Source organism: Chrysemys picta, chromosome 2 (assembly GCF_011386835.1).
Source record: "Chrysemys picta bellii isolate R12L10 chromosome 2, ASM1138683v2, whole genome shotgun sequence".
Taxonomy (NCBI): domain Eukaryota; kingdom Metazoa; phylum Chordata; order Testudines; family Emydidae; genus Chrysemys; species Chrysemys picta.
The window spans coordinates 78676151-78694885 of NC_088792.1; the positions used below are offsets into that span (position 1 = coordinate 78676151).

Genomic DNA, 18735 nt, shown 5'->3' on the forward strand with positions numbered 1-18735 from the left:
CTTAAATTTCTATGGAGAATTTAGTCCAAGCCTGCCTCTATGATATAGTCTTATTGAATGATGGACAGGGACAGTAGCTTTGGCATCTGAAAATGCAATGGATTTTGAAGTCCTTGATTCCTGTATGAAAGTGTTTCAATTGAAAAAACTACAAGGAGTCCTTGTGGCACCTTAGAGGCTAACAAATGTATCTGGCATAAGCTTTCGTGGGCTAGAACCCACTTCATCGGATGCAAGAAGTGAAAAATAAAGGAGCAGGTATAAATACATGAAAGGATGGGGGTTGCTTTACCAAGTGTGAGGTCAGTCTAACAAGATAAATCAATTAACAGCAGGATACCAAGGGAGGAAAAATAACTTTTGAAGTGGTAAGAGTGTGGCCCATTACAGACAGTTGACAAGAGGGTATGAGTAACAGTAGGGAGAAATTAGTATTGGGGAAACGTATTTTTCACTTCATGCATCCGATGAAGTGGGTTCTAGCCCACGAAAGCTTATGCCCAAATAAATTTGTTAATCTCTAATGTGACACAAGGACTCCTCATTGTTTTTGCTGATACAGATTAACACAGCTACCACTCTGAAACCTGTCACCATGTTTCAATTGAGTCATTAATTTGTAGAATACAGACAGTTTCAGAAAGAGCCACATCGACTCTAATTTTAAAAAGTTGACAACATATACTTCTCCATGCATGAGTAATTTTGAGGAGATCAATATGGAGGAGTCCAGAAGAATTTTAATGACAACACTGGATTCTAGACTAGGAGTTGATATATCCATCAGCAAAATAGGTCAATTGAAGCCTAGAAGTTATCAACATTTAAAAATCAGAATGTTCCGATTTGAAGTGGGATTGGAAATCATGCTGTTTATTAAAGGCTCCTGTTGATTCCACATATTGTTTCCCTTACACAGGGCGTAATTTTATGAAAGAGCAGCCAACATGATTGTGTTTCATATGGGAACAACTGATTAGCATGGCAGATCTCTAAGGATCACCACACATACAATGATCCACTACATTAAAAATAATAATAATCGGTAGCACATATGAATTCATTTAAGGCACTACATTAGGATGAGGACTCGAAGAATGTGTTAGTCTGAAGCTTCCCTAGTTTGTATTCAAATGAAAACACAGTGAAGGTTCATAGATTGATACAGATGACCATAACTGGAAGGACAGAATAATAAGGGCAGCAGTAATTTGCAGGAGACATTTCTTTTAACAGATGCAAAATAAAGACCCAGTGAAGTTACTGGGCAAGACAAAGAAAGGTCACTACTGGCGTAAAGTCAGGAAACAGTTATTAAAGTAAAAGACAAAGCAAACCTACAATCATATTTCTAATGAAAAGCTAACGTTTCAAAAGCTACACTGTGCATATTTGTACATTTTCCATGTGACTGTAATGGAAAACAGCCATCCATGCCAGAGTTTGAAGTGGCATGTAGACTAAGTATCAGGGGGTAGCCATGTTAGTCTGTATCTACAAAAACAACAAGGAGTCGGGTGGCACCTTAAAGACCAACAGATTTATTTGGGCATAAGCTTTCGTGGGTAAGAAGTGAGGTTTTTACCCACGAAAGCTTATGCCCAAATAAATCTGTTAGTCTTTAAGGTGCCACCCGACTCCTTGTTGTTCATGTAGACTAAGTTTATGTATTATAGAAATTTCTGTACAGACTATAGATGGGCACAAAGAGGAGTTTATTTGTAATACCTGTTCTTGGAAGATATTAATACATTATTTATAATTTGATCAATGCACACAAACAGAACTGAACTGTTTAGAACAAATCTCTTAGCAGTTAAAACTTCTCATCAGCAGGTGGTATGTATCTACTGTGCCCAATGAAGCTTCAGAGCCAGTAACTGTCTGCTCCTTTTATAGCAACTGAAACAAAAATGAAAACAAAAGTCCTTTGTGACTATGAGGTATTAAGATTTGAAAGAAATATTCTTGCTTACTGTCTTTTCTCCTCCAAATATCAAGATTCACTGTTTCTATCAGTGGGCTCTCTCTTTTGCCCCACTGAACATTAGTACACACCAGATTCATCGCCAGAGACAGGCTAATGGCTACTCTACTTGGAAGCCCTGCCCAAAACAATGTTTCTAGGATAGTAATATATTCTAATTGATAAAATTGTGCATTCCACTATATTAAAAAACCCTTAATCCTGTATCTGTTACATTTTGTAGACAATGGAATTGGTCAAATGAGGCCAAAATAATCTCTCCCTTCGAGACCAGATTAATTACTGGTAGCAGCAGGATTTTAAACAGCAATGAGACTCCAAACAAGTCTCTAAACAGAACTGCAGCCAGGAAAGTGGGTGGCACTATATGCAGTAGCTTTCATCCAGTTTCTGCATCTACTGAAATTTGTATAGTTAAAAAAATTTATTGACAGATGACTATGTAGCCAATTCACACATCTCAGAGGCATGAGACTTTTCTGCACAAAATAAGGCTAATCTTGTCTGATAATCAGTTGCTGATTCAAGAGGTTTAATACCTTTAGAATTCTAAGCTTTGATACAGAGTTTTAACCATTAAATGAAGAATGTTACAACTTTAGTCCTTTTAACTGCTGAATGACAAGCTGAACAGAGGATCTAGCCCTATCTATATGTTCTAACTGCCCTTCATATATCCAGTCAATGCAATTCTTTTTCCATAGCAAATGTTTTATAACACAAGGAAGGAAGCACCATCTTTTAATTAGGAATGAAGATTGGAGCATATGAGAAGGGAAAATTTAATGCTAGGACTCCATAGACAAGATTAGTAGTTCAGAAGTTAGTCACAGTGAAGTAGCTGTTACTAAGAAAGTTAACTTGATAGAAAGGTAAAATAGCATAGAGTTTCACAAAGAGATCTTAGGGCATCCACAAGAGGGTTAAATTTTCCATTGCTCTCCTTGCTGGATTTCCTAAGGATTAAGGAATGCCACTACTCAATCTTTTCATATAGGACAGTGAGGAAATCAAAATTGATTTACTTACCCAACATACTTGAGAAAGCAGAGGCATGTTTGACTATAACTATTTAGGTAGGAAATTTAATATCTAAGGAATTTTAGCAGGTCTGGCTTATGAATTTTTCCTCTTCAATTTACCTCATATCTGGTGGTATTCTGACTTAAACTTGGAGGCTTCTACTGATTGCCACCAGCCATACACTGAGTGGCTGTGATGAACTGGAGCTATATCTGTGCAACTTATGAATTATGACTGATATTGTTAAGTTGTAATATGAAAAACTGCTATTATGAGTGTCTACCTGTATATGGCTCCACCACTGCTGACAGGGATTTGTAGCATGTACACCCCAGACGAATACAAAGAAAAATATTTAAGATTAACAACAGTAATTAGACATGAGAAAGGTTATGCAAAAAAGCAGCTGCATCTTTAGAAAAACCAGTTTAGCTGACTCATCTGACGGGAGGGGAAAAAAGCAGTGTAAAGTTAGCAGGCGAACAAGAGAGGCCAGGTGACCAGGAGGGATTTAAAATGAAGAAACACTAGGGACTAGACAAGAAGAGGAATCGTGGGGGAAGAGAGCAAGGTCACAGAAGTTGGGTGAGGAGCTCCAAAAGTGAGGGGTCACCCAGCATGTAGCAGCCTCATGTAGTAGGGAACCCTGCTTGCTTTCCTGAGCCCAGACAGCTCCAAGGACCCTGGACAAATCAAAGGACTTGGACCTCAGCCCAAAGAATGCCCTGGATTGGTGAGGAAACTGAGGCAGGGACATGAGTTTAGTGTTTATTGCTTTGTATGATCTGTACTCCCCTGTGCTTTACATGACTGAATATAAAAGAACAGAAAGGTGTTAAACTGTGCAAAGTGTCTGTGCTGACTGCTTCAGAAAAGCTGCATGTCCCTGAGAGCGTTAAAATGTAAACTGGAAGCTTCACACCTTTGGAAGAGGGGTGTACTTAAGTAATTGGAGTATTTTGGGAGTCAGCACTGGACCTGGAGGCCTAAGACCCCCAATTCTGAAAAGGGATAGCAGACACTCAGTGCCAGGGAGGCCAAGTGAGGAACCAGTGCTGCAGCCTGCAGGGGCTTTGCAAGCTTAACACACTCCAGGGGATCCAGAGTGCACAAGCGTGACTTCCCCTCACAGTAGTCCTAGTGGGTGGCCAGGAGGGGACAGTTGCCAGGATCTGTGAGAATGGCCAAGTGAGATTCCCCACCATTAGAGGCTTCATTCAAAGTGACTGATTTTCAAAGATTCAGGGATGGGATAACCAGCTCGATCTGTTTTGCTGTTCACCATATTAAGAATGAGTTCATTTTGCTGGGAACTTTTATGCTAATGAAGGCTGATCTTGACTGCTTTGATGAAGAGAGAACAAATTCTTTCGAGGGCTTCATGAAACCGGCCTCAAACTAGATTATGATGAAACTGGCATTTCCAAAAGACAGGTTAGACTGTACAATGGGAAAAAGACTAACACATCAGTTTGATACTTAAGTCTTCTCTTTTGACAGAAACACTTTTTGTAATCTCAAATCAACTAGTATGTAGATGTTTCTGTGATTATTAGCTGACTTGTGAAAATGTTTGTTATCCCTTTATTGCAGGAGAAAGACAGTTGCCGCTATTTCCAAATGTCTAATGGATTAATTTGGAAATCCTCCAAGGAGGGGCAGATATGAATTCCCTTTTTTCTGAGGTCTACCACTAAAACCACACACACTTTGATGAATATTTGGCCAAGTACAGCAAGACCAAATATTAGAGCCTTATACCAATAGTGGTCTTGGTCGTATCAGAAGTGGAGCTATTTCCTGTGTGAGGTTCTTATTGGAATATATAGGTATGCTTACCTCATGTAAATACAGTATAGGTGACTGTTCTGAGAAATGCATGCAAGGATATACCTTAGTGTTTCTAGTTTGTATTTCAATTTCCTTATAATATATTTTTGTTCAAGTTCTTTAGACCTAAGACAGTCTGATCCCCCTAGATTGTACGGGCAGGAAAAAAAAGACAGTAAATTCCTTGATAGCAGGGCTGATTCTATTGCTCAGCTCTGCAGCACATATATAATTACTTCTCTGGCTTGAGTGTATTTGGTATATATGGAGTGGGGGAAGGAATCGGTTGTGTAACATCCTCTGAAGGTCTAAGGTATAAACCTTGCTCATATTTGGAGGCCCCGCTTTATGGGAAATACAGAAGTTACTGTTTCATGAAAACAGCTCAGAATCTACCTTCTCTAATCTCAGCTTCACTCTTCTCTGGAATAGTTGTCTCCTCTGTCTATCAAAGAAGGCGAGTAGGCATTCATTCTGAACCTACACCTTCTGGCCTAGTTTAAAATCCCTTTTCTGTTTCCTGAATGAAGGAAGCTTCCCAACTGAAACCAACAGAAAAGAACAAGATTATGGCATGTAAAATGTTGATAGAAATCAAGAGGAGTACGAGTGAACTGAAGGACCAAATACCCAAAGACATAAAAGGAGAAAATCGATGAGAGTGGTATGCTGGTCTACCAGGGATTAAAGACAGCAATCAAGGGGGATAGGGGAAACGATGCAAAAAATCCATTTAGCTTCTCTGCAATGTTAATCACAAATGATACTGGGGAGATATCTATCCCCAGACCTATTCTTTTCATGTAACAAAAAGAAGGCACTGTCAGACTCAGATGTCAAAGGAGGAAATGTAAAGAAGCTGATAAATTAAAGAAAAAACAAGTACCAGGATCATCTGGTATTCATCCAAGGATTCTGAAGGAATTTAAGAACAAAGTGTCTGAGTTGCTAACAAACATATGCAATCTTTGATTAAAATCAGCTAATACACGAGACGCATGGAGGATAGAGAATATTGCGCCTATCTCTAAGTAAAGTGTGAGGGATAATTGGTGGGAATTACAGCCCTATTTCAGTACTAGGAAGTGTGTTTTAAACCATTATTTAAATAGAGTTATAAAACAACTAGATGAGTGGATCTCAATTTTTCTATACCATAACCCCATGCTGTAACTAAAATGTTTCAGAATCCTTTTCCATCCAGCCATAATGGAAGGGAGGGTGGCTGCAACCCCCTAGGTACATAATTTCAGATTCAGAAGCTCTCACCCAGATTAATATATTATAGGGACATATCAGCACAGTTTTTGTGAAGAAAAACTGTGCCCCTTTAATCTGCTCAACTCTTTATGCAGGTCAACGAGATAGACACAGGAAAACCAACTGATGTAAGTTATTTGGACCTTCCTTATCATTCTCTTGTGAGGAAGGTTTCGAAACTATGGGCTTGTCTTCCCTGAAAGTTATCTTCAGTTAGTACACTTGAGCTACTGCATTTGAGCTAGCCTAGCTCGAGTGAGAACTACCAGTGGCAAAACAACACAGATTTGATTAGCAGCACAGAGTGACTGGATTAGTTGCTGAGGGGCTGCTTGTAACAAACTGTTATATCCCCACTGCATTATTAGCCTGAGCAGCAGCACCACAGGAGTGTCAATCAACCCTCCTGATGGACCAGCTGACTTGAACTTAAAGCACCACCTTGAACGAAGGTTTTTTTGTGCATGGAGAGGAGTTGAGCTAGAGTTAATACTCAAGTTATAACTCAAGCTAACTGTGCTGCGAAGACCCACCTTAAGTAATCAACGGTGAAAGGTGAAGTTCAGAAACTGGCAAAGAGAAAACAAAATCTAAATGTTGAATTTTCAACACAGAAAAAGGTTATGGTGGATGCCCCATGTAACCATACTATGTACAATGTATTTATTAAGTGATCTGGAAAAGTGAATCGGTAAACTGTGAGGTGGCAAAATTTGCATCTGACAAAATTATTTAGGAAGGTCAGGACCACAGAAGATGGAGGAACTCCAAAGGTACCTAACAGAGGGTTAAATAGAAAGCATGATGGCAGACTAAATCCAATTTTGATAAATGCAAGGTAATACATAAATAGTTCAAACTGGTCCCTCCAATATACATATTGGATTCTGAATTAACTGTAACCACTCAAATAAAAGGTATGTTCACTATTATGAATATATCAATGAAAATCTCTAATCAATTTACACTGGTGATCAAAAAACAGAACATTGGGAAGTATAAAGAATGGGATAAAAAATACTGAAAATATGCCGTTTTATAAAAAATGGCACATTCTCACCTGGATACTGTATTCAATTCTGGTCACCCCATCTCAAAAAAGGGTTTGTCAATGGCCAATTAATACTATTAAAAGCATGAAAAAACTTGGAGACTAGAAAGATTACAACTGCTTAATTCAGAGAAGGAAAGAATAAGAGGGGATATGGCTACAGTATATAAAATCATGAATGGTGTGGAGGGTAAATTGGGTGCTCGTTTACTCACTCATAATATAAAAACAAGGGTCATTCAATGAAACTCAATTTTTAAAAAATAAAATGGTTAATTCACTTGTGGAACTCATTGCTTCATCATGGCCAGGAGCATATTGGATTCAAAAGAGGATTACACATTTGTGTAGACCATGAGATAATCCAGTTTCACTAAATAGCATAAAACACAAAATGTATAAAGGGTATAAACCCCTGAGTTTCAGGCCATAAAGCATCCACTAACTAATTTAATAGACGTTAGGAAGAAACTTCCCTTATAAATTCCCCCCTCCACCGCACTTCTCTTTGAAGCTTTTGGTACTGGTCATCGTCAGAAACAGAATACCTGAGTAACAACCAGTGGTCTAAGTTGTATGACAATTCCTAAAAGATTTCTTTTAGTTGTTTTTGTACTCAATCACTTCTTTTGCACTGATTCACCAGTTTTCCCATCAGTATACTCTGATGTAACCATGAAGTGCTTGGTCTGGTTATCAGCCTTCAACAAATATCTCCACAAACACTTCCCTGGCTACTATGTGGGACGTGTGCAAAACAAGAAGTCTGATACAATGTTGCCGCTAAGGAGATCATATAGAGAATAGATTTTAAATATTTGGGGTTTTTTTTTAGGACATCTTGAAATACAGAATCACTAGAAGTCATGATGCTTCATGCAAACTAGGTGGAAACTGCTGATACTTATGAACCTGCTAACGATGCTTCATAGTTGGGACACAAGCCCAGTTCTACTCAGTCTGTCAGTTCTTTGAGGAGGATTATATCATCTTTACATAGAGGTGCCATTGCTACCTACCTTTTGGAGGATGACATAATGTAGATAGCTTTGGAGCCTTAGGAGCATATACAATTTCTGGGTTTGCTTATCTGGTCTTTTGGGTTTACTGAGGCATTCTATTAATACATCATTACATTTTACAGAGAGTGGGCTAGTACATATAATTTTGTATGATTTTGTTGCTGTCTACTCTCTTGAAAATCCACCGACTCAAGTTCTATAGGCTCTCTAGGGAAACATCTTTTAAAAGAACTGTTAAAAGCACCTGGAAGGAAGTGTTCTCCTGGGTTCCCACTTCAGATTTCTCAGCTTCAAAGGTAACTCTCACTGAACTCAATTGAATACAAAACTTTTTACACAAAATAGAATGTGTTAAAATTGAGGATTCCCTCCCCCCAATTAAACCCCTTTTACCTTTTCATCTCCTTGTTCAGGAACATGCCAAAACCAACATTCCACTCTCTCACAGCCACGCAATGTATTGAAATAAAATCTGCAATATTTACGGGGCAACTCAATCATCCCAAGGTTCTGCTGGATCAGATGGGAAACCTAAACATCAGATAAATGGAGGGTTACTTGCCTATAACTGGAGGTTTTTCGAGATGTATGGGGTCCCTGTCTGCACCATGCACCTGAGTCCAGATATTTTTCGTAAGCACTGTCCGTTGGTCAGCACAATTGCAGTTGTTCTCCTCATGCTATGACCTGAGGTACTAGGGCAGTGCAGACCAGAACCGCTCCAGTTCCTTCTCCTGCCACAAATCTACCTACAATCTGCAGCAGAAGGGACAGAGGACGGGTAGTGGAATAAAGATAGGAACCACACATCTTAAAGAGACACCTGTTACAGATAAGTAACCTCCATTTCTTCTTCAAGTGCTGTTCCAATCTGTATTCCACATGTGGGATGTTAAGGAGCTCCAGGAAGCTGCCCTACATATCTCTAGTAGAGGTACGTCTTGCAGAGATGCAGCAATGGTCGCTTGGGCCCTGGTGGAATAGACTCTCATCCTCTCCAGGGGAGGGATGTGAGCCAGTGGGCAACACAGGGCAATGAGATCCATTTAGAAAATCTCTGCGCAGATATAGCTAGACCTCTTGATCTCTCTGCTATGGTAACAAAAAGTCTAGGTGTCTTTCTAATTGCTTTTGTTGTTTATAGATAAAAGACCAGTGCTCTTGGGATGTCTAGAGAATGAATCATTCTTTCCTCATCAGAAGCATGCAGTTTCACAAAAAATATCGATAAGTGGATGGTATGACTCGTGATATTCTGAAATTACTTTAGAGATGAATTTTGGGTGTGGACGAAGAGAGACCTTTTCTTTGTGGAAGATAGTATATAGTGGGTCTGCTATGAGTGCTCCCACCTTGCTGACCCTTCTGGCTGATGTGATGGCAACTAGGAAGGCAACTTTCATCAAGAGATGGGATATAGAACATGAAGCTAAAGGTTCAAATAACGAGGCTGAGGTCCCACTGAGGTGTTGGCTTCATCAATGATGGGAAGGATCCAATACGTCCCTTCAGGAATCTAGTCATCGTGGGATGAGTGAAGATGCTCACCACCCCTCCCATCACCTCTGGCCCCCGCTGCCTCCCCTAGTGCCCCACTGCCCCTGGCTCCTGCTGCTCCATATCCACCTCCCCATCCAGGGCTCAATATGTCCCCTGGATTGCCAGGGAAGAGTAAGTCTGCTATGAAAAGTGATATTTGTGTGTTTGTTAATATCACTTTTCACGGCAGACTTAGTAGCTAGCAAGTCTAAAAAAAAAGCAACCAAAAAAAGCAAAACAAACAATAAAAAAAGACAAGAACCTGCAAAGCATCTTATTTGTGTTTCTATTCTGTTTAGGTTCAGTAAAGAATAGAGACAACTGTATATTATTTTTATTATTGGTTCTGCAAAAACACACCACACACCCTACATAAACAAACTACAATGATTTGGGATGTGCATATTTATTTGTTTTTCCCTAAAGTTGATTAAGTATTTTAGGAAAAATTGTCAAAGCTAGTGGCCATACTCTGAGGCCACCAAAAAAATTTGTTGCGAGAACCCCTGTGCCAAATGAACCCAGAGAGAAGTAATAGAGAGATCCAATGTATTAACAGTAAATAGATAGTCTAAAATAGCAGGGATCCCAGGAGAATCTGGAGATAACTGGTATTGCTGTGCCCAACAGGAGAAATACTTCAACTTTTCTAAATAGAATCTTTCCTTCTTTGGTTGAAGATGGATTGAAATGCCCTGGAACTTAAACACTCTACATCTGATCCCCATACAAATACCAGGCCTTGAATTGCAGTGGTTCTGGGTTGGGGTGCCTGAAGGTGCCACTGTGTTGCATTAGCAGGTATGGAAATGGTTGGATTTTGATGGGCGGACAGACAATGTCTCAGTGGGTCTGTGAACTAGAATGGTCTCAGCCAACTGGGCAAAATAAGGATGACTTGAACCCTTTAATGACACATTTTTTGCAGGACATGTGGTATTAATGGAATGGGAGGGAAGGTATACCTGAGGTGGTCCTTCCATTATAGTGGAAGGGTATCTCCCTTTGAGCCCCTACCTAGAGCTGCTCTCGAGCAGTACAGAGAAAGGTTTTTTTTGCTGCTTGTGAGGTGAAAACGTCCCAAGATGGTATTCTCCTCTAGGTGAAGACCTTATTCAGGACCGAATCATGAATTTCCCATTCATGGTCCAAGAAAATCGTCCGCTGAGACTATCTGCTGGGAAGTTCTGCAAACCTGGCAAATATGCTGCCGAGAAGGTTACGTGAAGTCTGATACACCAATTCCAGAGAATGACTGTCTCTACACACAGAGGAAGGGATCTTGTTTCCCCTTGTTTATTTATATAAAAAGACAGTCATATTGTCTATCTGGATGTGCTGGGACCAGATAAGTGGACGAAAGCACTGCAGGCTCGATAGACAGCTCTTAGTTTCAGTAAATTGTTCAGCATCCTGGACTCCCAAGGGATCTAGATGCCTTGTACAGTATGATTGTCCATATGAGCTCTCCAACCTAAGAGGTAAGCATCAGTAATGACGATAACCTAAGATGTAGGTGTGAGAAAAGGAATTCCCAACTTGAACTTTCTCTGGCTTTGTCCACCAGATGTGAGAGGCCAGAACCTGGATGAAATTGTTATTTTGGCACGAATGTTGACTTTTTCTGGTGAGTAGACAGACTAAAGCCAGGTCTGCAGGCAACAGAGATGGAGCCTGGCAAATGGTATCATGTGAGTGCATGAGGCAGAGGAGGAAAAGGCAAGTTCTAATTGAAGTCTGAGGGTGACCTGTTTTATGACATCACCGCTGGCATGGAATCTCTTGATAGGCAGTTGCTGTAGTCAAGTCCCACGTTGCTCCTATGAAGGCTATGGACTTGGTGGGGGGTTCAAAGTGGACTTTCCATGGTTGACACAAAGTCCCGGGGAAGGTAGAAGAGCAGGAGTCAGGTTGCCAACTGGACATCCTTGTATGATCTGCCTGTAAGTAGTCAGTCATCAAGCTATGGGAAGTCGATAAAACCCATTTCTTCTCACCCACGCTGCCACCAGTGAAAAGACTTTTATAAAGATTCTGGATGTCATAGTTAGCCGGAATGGAAGGACTCATCTGGTACTGGTCTTAACCAAGGAGGAACATGAGGGACCTTCTGTGTGATGGGTGAATGTTTATGTGATAGTATGCCTCTTATGTCAAGAACCATGAACACCTGCTTTCTCCCAAAGAGGGAATTATTGATGCCATTGTGACCATGTGGAATTTTAATTTTTAGATGAATACATTTAGCCAGCATAGGTCAAGAATCAATCTCCATCTGCCGTTCTTTTTGGGGACTAAGAAGTATGGGGAGTAGAATCCTTTCCTTTGATGTTGAGGTGCAACTCTTTCCATGGCTCCCTGCTGGAGATGGGAGTCCACTTCTTGACACAGATTTTCTTTGTGAGAGTGGTCCCAAAAAAGCAACTGGGAAAGAGGCTTGTGGGTTGGGATGGCCAGAAACTCAGATAGCTGCAATGGAATAATTTTCAGTTTCCATTTGTCTATTGTCAAAGCCCTTCAGTTTTGAGAAAATTGGGTAAATTGTTCTTTACAAAACTGAGGGGCAGTGTGATGTGGCATTAATAAAGGGTCTGGAGAATCCCATCAAAAATTATTTGGATGTGGGTTAGAGTGAGGTGTAGCAGTGGATGTCACAGAAGCTGTGTATTTGGGCCTTTGTACAACCTGTCATTTGTGTGATGGTTCCAGGGAGCATTGATGGTAAAATGGTTGTAGAGGTGGTCTTGCTCTGTGCCTGTACTTGAGATGCTTCCTCTTAGGGGCAGGGGCACAGATACCCAGAGAACAAAGCACTATATTTGAATCCTTGAGAAAGTAGAGAGATTAATCCATCTTTTCATTTAACAAGTTAACTGCCTCAAAGGGCAGATCCTGAATGGTACTTTTCACGTCTCTAGGGAAACCTGAGGATTGTAACCAGGAATCTCTCCTCATGACGATGGTTGTATCCATCCCTCTGGACACAGTGTCTGCAGTATCTACTGTGGCATGGAGAGAGGTTTTGGCCACTAATTTGCCTTCATTAATTAAGGACTGAAACTGAGCTCTATCTTCCTGAGGGAGCTTGTCCTTTAAATCCAACAACTTTGCATTATTAGTGAAATCATATTTAGCTTATAGGAATCTGATAATTAGAAATTCTAAATTGGAGAGAGGCAGAGGAGAAGACCTTTCTCCCTGGGAGTCATTGGGTACCTCCATCCAAGGGTGTAGTTTTGGGTTGCTGTACTGCGGATCTTATGGTAACTGCTTGTACCACCAGATAATTCAGCAGTCGGTGAGAAACTAGAAACTATGCCCCCTTAGATGGAACGAAGTAGCACTTCTCAGCCCTCTTTTTGTGGGAGGGAGTGCAAGAAGTAGGAGCATGCCACATTGTTCTAGCTGGATCCATAGTGTCCTCAATCTGGAGGTCTACTCGACTGGGACCCAAAAGTTGCAAGATGTCAAGCAATCTATGTTGGAGCTCCTGAACCTCTTCAAGCTGTATCTGGAACTCAGCTGCCACCCTTTATAGGAGCACCTGACTGTAGTCATGAGGTGAAGATGGGGGGTATTCTCCTCATCTATGGATGATGATGAAATTGCTCCCAGAACTGTTGGATCTAGTTCAAATTCATCTTCTGCATACACCACTGGGGCCAATTGGTGTTAGCCAGGAGATGGTAAGTAAGGCAAATGTATTGATCCTAGGTGCCTACAGTAGAGATCCTAAGGATCCCAGTAATGTCAGTACAAGGAATCAACCAGCTGAGAACTACCATCTGACACTGGGTACCAAATGTTTCTTGGAAAGTCATATATGGTCACAGAACAGAACCCAGATCTCTTATGGCTTCTGTCCAGCCCTCTTTCTGTATGATAGAGTAGGGGCTCTTCTGAAATCTCCGACTCATCGGATGAAAAAGCTGGATCCCAAACTTCCGCTGGAACCAACGGTACCAATGATTGAGTACTGAGGCTCACGGGTGGAAGAGGACAGTGGCTCTGTGTCTCCGGGATAGCTTCTTCCTCCAGAATAACTGTCTCCGAATAAAGACAGACCTGAGAGGAAGGAGGAGTGAGAACAGGGGAGAACAAAAATGTCCTCTGGGGAGATGTAGGTCTCAGAGTGCTCTGGGGCATAGGATGAGTCAGTTAGTGGAGCCATTAGATCCGGTGCTTCCCTGGTCACAGTAGAAGTCAGATTCCTCCATGGTGGTTATGATATTGGCACAGAATCTGATCTGGATGTCCAAGGGAGAAGTGGCGGATGTTTGTCTTTCAATTTGCACGTTGAAACTGGTATAGAAACCAATGAATCTATGCTCCTTTGCATCACTTTCCCCTCTGAAGAGGTTTACTCAGGCCTCAATCTTTAGGACCCGGGCACGAGAACTCTCCCAACTTTGAAGGAATAAGGGAGGAATCTCTTTTCTCTGGGGCAGATTTGGAAGAAGGCAGATTGTCTCTTCTTAATCTCATGAGAAGCCTTCTCCTTATCCTTGGAAGTTTTAACCTGAGCTTGTGCTCAAAGGGGTGCTGCCTGTTGATTGAGGTTGCTATACGGGGGCAGAGGGGTGTCTCCATCAAATGCTTTTTTAAGTCTTAGCTCTTGACCATCACAAGTTCTGGGAGGGAAGGAATGGCAAATGCTGCATTTATGTGAGGCTCACATTTCAGCTATGCAGTAAGGGCAACGTTCATCACTCACTGAAAAAGAAACAATTCCTGAACCCTAGTTATAATCCTAGCCTCCCAGGAAGAATTTCCCTAGGATGGGGGAAAAAGAACTACACTAGTACTTAAGACCAAAGAGTAAATGAACAAAATAATGAAACCATTTACAGTACATTTACAGATTGAAGCAGTCAAAGGAAGCTGTGGACAGAAGCAGATTCTGACTCAGGCCACGTGGTGGTACAAAGGAAATGGAGAGATGCTGGTCCGCACTGCCGCTTATACTCTCAGTTCAGAGTACAAGGAGAACTGCGCATATGTGAACCAATGGACCCTGCTTACTAAAGATCTTCTGTCTCAGGTGCATGGCACACATGCGTACCCACATGTGTAAAACACATAGGGACCATCACTCAAAGTAGTATAATAATTTCTCCTTTCCATCTTTCATTAGAAAAGAAGTGTATTTACATTTTAGAAGAAGTTAGACACTAACTATATTTTAAAGCGTAACAGACAAACTGATGAAAATATAAAAAAACCCTAATACTGTGCTAGGCACTGTACACACACTCACTGTAAGAGTCTCCACCCCAAAAAGCTTATAATCTAAATAAGTAAAACAGACTACGAGTGGGAGAAGTTATGGGCCCAGAGACTTGTCCAAGGTCACACAGCAGGTTAGTGAATGAACTGCGATAATATCCCAGGTCCCCTTATTCTCAGTCCAATGACCAATCTAACAGATGTTGCAGCTTCTGCTAAACCTTAAAAAATATAAACTACTATCCCTCCCAACTGGCAAAAAACATTGTTTTTCTAGTGCAGCAGAAGCCAACACGGCTGCATTTTGAACATCTGTTTGCTCATCACTGATCATGCCCTTTATTCACTAAATTTATTCACTAAATGATACCATTTTTAAGGTGGCTGAAATCTAAGTATTTTTATGAAGAACTGTCTAAATATCCATAATGAACAAAATTAACCCAATATTACAAGAGTTTGTTAAGTGTTTAGCAACTTACCACCACATTTTTGTCCATTTTCCATGGTTCCAAACAGTCAGAATTTGGCAACGGCAAAAGAGAGCTTTTTCCTGAGTATCTGAAATCTAAGATTCAGGACAAGAATATTTAATGAACTGCGTAATAAAATGGTTTTCTTTAAATTTATCAAATCCTTATAACAGCTCATTACTATTTTCCTTTAATGGCATTTCAGGTTATTTCCTATATATGTAAGACAGGCCTACTTTTTGCACTATAACAGGAAAACTGATCAGATATACTATAAATATTTTCACCATGAAAACATGAAATTTTAGAACAACTTGAATAAAATCATATTTATCTATACACACATCATGTACACACCATCCACCATATAAGACATAAGACTTTTTCCTTTGAATAATAGTTAATACAAATGTTGGTTATATATTTGAAAAAACTTTTAAACTAAGACTTTCAAACAGTGAATAGTGCTTTTGAGTGCCCAACTTGATTCCTTGAAAGAACCTGATTTTCAAAGGGCGGGTGCTCAGAACTTTCTGAAAATCAGACCCATTTATGGGGTCTCAAGTTGTGCACCCAAGAACTGAGGCACCCAAAAATCACTAGTCACTTTTAAAAATCTTTATATTTCTTATTCCAAATAACTAACTGGGAATATAATGAGCAAAATAATCTTATTGCTCCAGTCACAATTTTTTCCCCCCTCCCCAGCCTCTCCCTGGGTTCCTCCAGTTATTTCAGAAAGTATCATTTAGAGCTTTTTAGATTTACTATTTATTTTTTCAACCTTAAGTATGGGCAATCATTCAAGAGCAAATGTTTTCTGAGGAGGGAGTTCTGTTCACCCACATTAAATCTAACGTATCTGATAACTATCTGACTCAAATCAGAAATGACAGCGAATGCATATTAACAGTTTGAAAAACCCGATTCTAAATAAAAATAAAATAAAAAAAACCTTAGACCACACAATATGCAAAAATCATGCTAAGAGGCTGAAATGGAGCCCCCTAACAAACTGTCTTATCTGGACAAATCAAATATGCAGATACACCTCTACCCCAATATAACATGATCCGATATAACACGAATTCGGATATAACACGGTAAAGCAGCGCTCAGGGGGGTGGGGCTGCGCACTCCGGCGGATCAAAGCAAGTTCGATATAACGCAGTTTCACCTATAATGCGGTAAGATTTTTTGGCTCCCGAGGACAGCGTTATATCGGGGTAGAGGTGTATTATGGAAGAATTCTTTCTAAACGCTAGCTAAGGGGACAATACGATCAAGTTTCTGAAGAAGCATGAACCCTAACAGCTGAAATTAAAGTGCTCTAATTAAAATGTAGATTAAATAGAGTATGAAGCTAAAGCGCAAGCTACTGAATTACAGAATAAAATACCATTGATCCAGGGTTTCAGTACTGTCTCTTCCTGGTAGGCATTTATTTGCAGGGATGGCAGTTGCAATCCTAACTGAAGTTCACTGCTCACAAATTCTATATATTTAGAATCATTGCTAAAAGTAAAAGAAAAACACGTTTAACAAAATAAGACAATTGCTTCTCTAACGCTTCATGTCACGTATTAACTATAAAACACTAGATAATTTCTTCAACAATTAAAGCAAAACTTAAATATTCACTGTAAATTTAAGTAGCTGAAGAGCAATCCCCCAATATTGCTTTAGTGAAAGATGATCTCAACTTGTCCATAGTTATATTAAAGCAGGGAGAAGGCGATAGCAACTATGTAACCAAGAGTCAAATGCAGTAACTTGGTGGAGGGAGCACCTGTGAGCCACTGGTTTAAAATTCTGCCATTAAACTAAAAAGAAGGTTGGGATGATTGTACTGTATGCTTGAGTTAATCCCTTTTCTACGTACTGCTAAACCTTCCCTGCCAGAAATGAAATCCGTGGGGCTTACAAAGTTGCTTCTGAAAAGCAAATCTTATTTTCTTCTAATGGACCAATTACACTAAAAGGAAGAATTTTTTAAATAATATTTCAAAGAGAAAATACTCCTGAGCCCCAATTAAGTGTTCTACCTCACAACTAATTTCAAATATATATGCTCAACACTGTTAAACAGTATTTTTTTTAGAAGTATGAATATTTTCAGCAAGTGCAGCAAAATATGTTTGTTGTTTCCTTCCTTGGTTATAGTTAAAGGAATAAGAAAATTTAACCCTACTTACCTGAAAATTTCCTCTCTGAGTAATAAGGCACACAGATCCAACACAATGGGTATGTCAGCCTATTTGCAGTTAGGGGGCAGAACCAGACCTGTCAGTCACTGGCAGTATGGGAATGCTCCATCCCCGCAAAGTTCCATCTAGTTGAGATAACATCCACAGCCAAGACAATTCAAACAGATTGTGCTTAACATACTTTGAGGAAGAAACATGATTTCTCCTACTAAAGAGCATGGCAAATTACACCTAACAATGACAAATCCAAATTCTTGGATGTCAATTTCCAACTCTATTCTGGGTAACCCATTGGTCTCCCATGTGGTCCGCATCTCTAATTATTACTTACCTTATTACTCTAAGAAGGGAAATCTTCAGGTAAGTATGGATAAATTTTCCTCTTCTTCATTCTAAGGTTCACAGACCCATTACAATGGTATTTTCATAATAGTGTACCTCTAGGGTAGGAAGCAGGATCATCTTTTAAATGCAGACATCCAAAACAAGGTAGATTATATATAAATATAAACTACATCTTCCCTGAGGAACCACAGCATGGAGACTTCTTCCAAAAGAGAGGAAATGGCAATGGCTAAGATTGGATGACCAGTATGAAGAACTTGGTGAACTTATGAATTGATGGCTATGTGGCTGTAGCGAGGAGGCATGGCCTTCCTCAGAGGTTGACAGGGAGGGACCAAAAAACACCCCCTTGGTGGGCAGAACCAGGAAAACCATGCCCACCCCACCAGAATTTATGGGGTGGGACAGGAAGTGGAAATACAAAAGGCGGGCCCTGCAGCTCAGTTGGGCTACAGCTGCCGTGCTGAGGACTGGCCAGATCTCCCCAGGTTGCCAGCCTATAGAGACCCTAAGGAGCTGTTGGGGTTGCTGCCTGAGGACTGGAATTAATGGGTAGGTATATGAACTCTAGATCATTGAAGCATACTTGTTTATGAGATCAGAATTCCAATAGGCTCTAGTAAGAACTGGATTTGTTTCTGTAGCCCCACTTGTTTTCTATTACAGCCATCTTCATCTTCTGAAAGGAGATCATGTACTGGATAGTATTCATCCTCAGCCCAGATCTATGACTGACTTCCCTGGCACCACATGTGAATGTTTGTTCTAAATC

General features: G+C 40.3%; 1 protein-coding gene across 6 annotated transcripts in view; it reads right to left on the reverse strand.

The window, feature by feature from the left end:
• TOPAZ1 (testis and ovary specific TOPAZ 1) overlaps positions 1 to 18735 on the reverse strand; it is a 97861-nt gene that overhangs the window by 53151 nt on the left and 25975 nt on the right. For all 6 annotated transcript variants that reach the window (XM_065583559.1, XM_065583558.1, XM_065583556.1 and 3 more), the window contains exons 6-8: positions 16811 to 16926; positions 15421 to 15506; positions 8567 to 8704 (exon numbers count right to left, since the gene is read on the reverse strand). In XM_065583559.1, coding sequence (XP_065439631.1) covers positions 8567 to 8704; positions 15421 to 15506; positions 16811 to 16926 — 340 coding nt within the window. The remainder of the gene's footprint in view (positions 1 to 8566; positions 8705 to 15420; positions 15507 to 16810; positions 16927 to 18735) is intronic.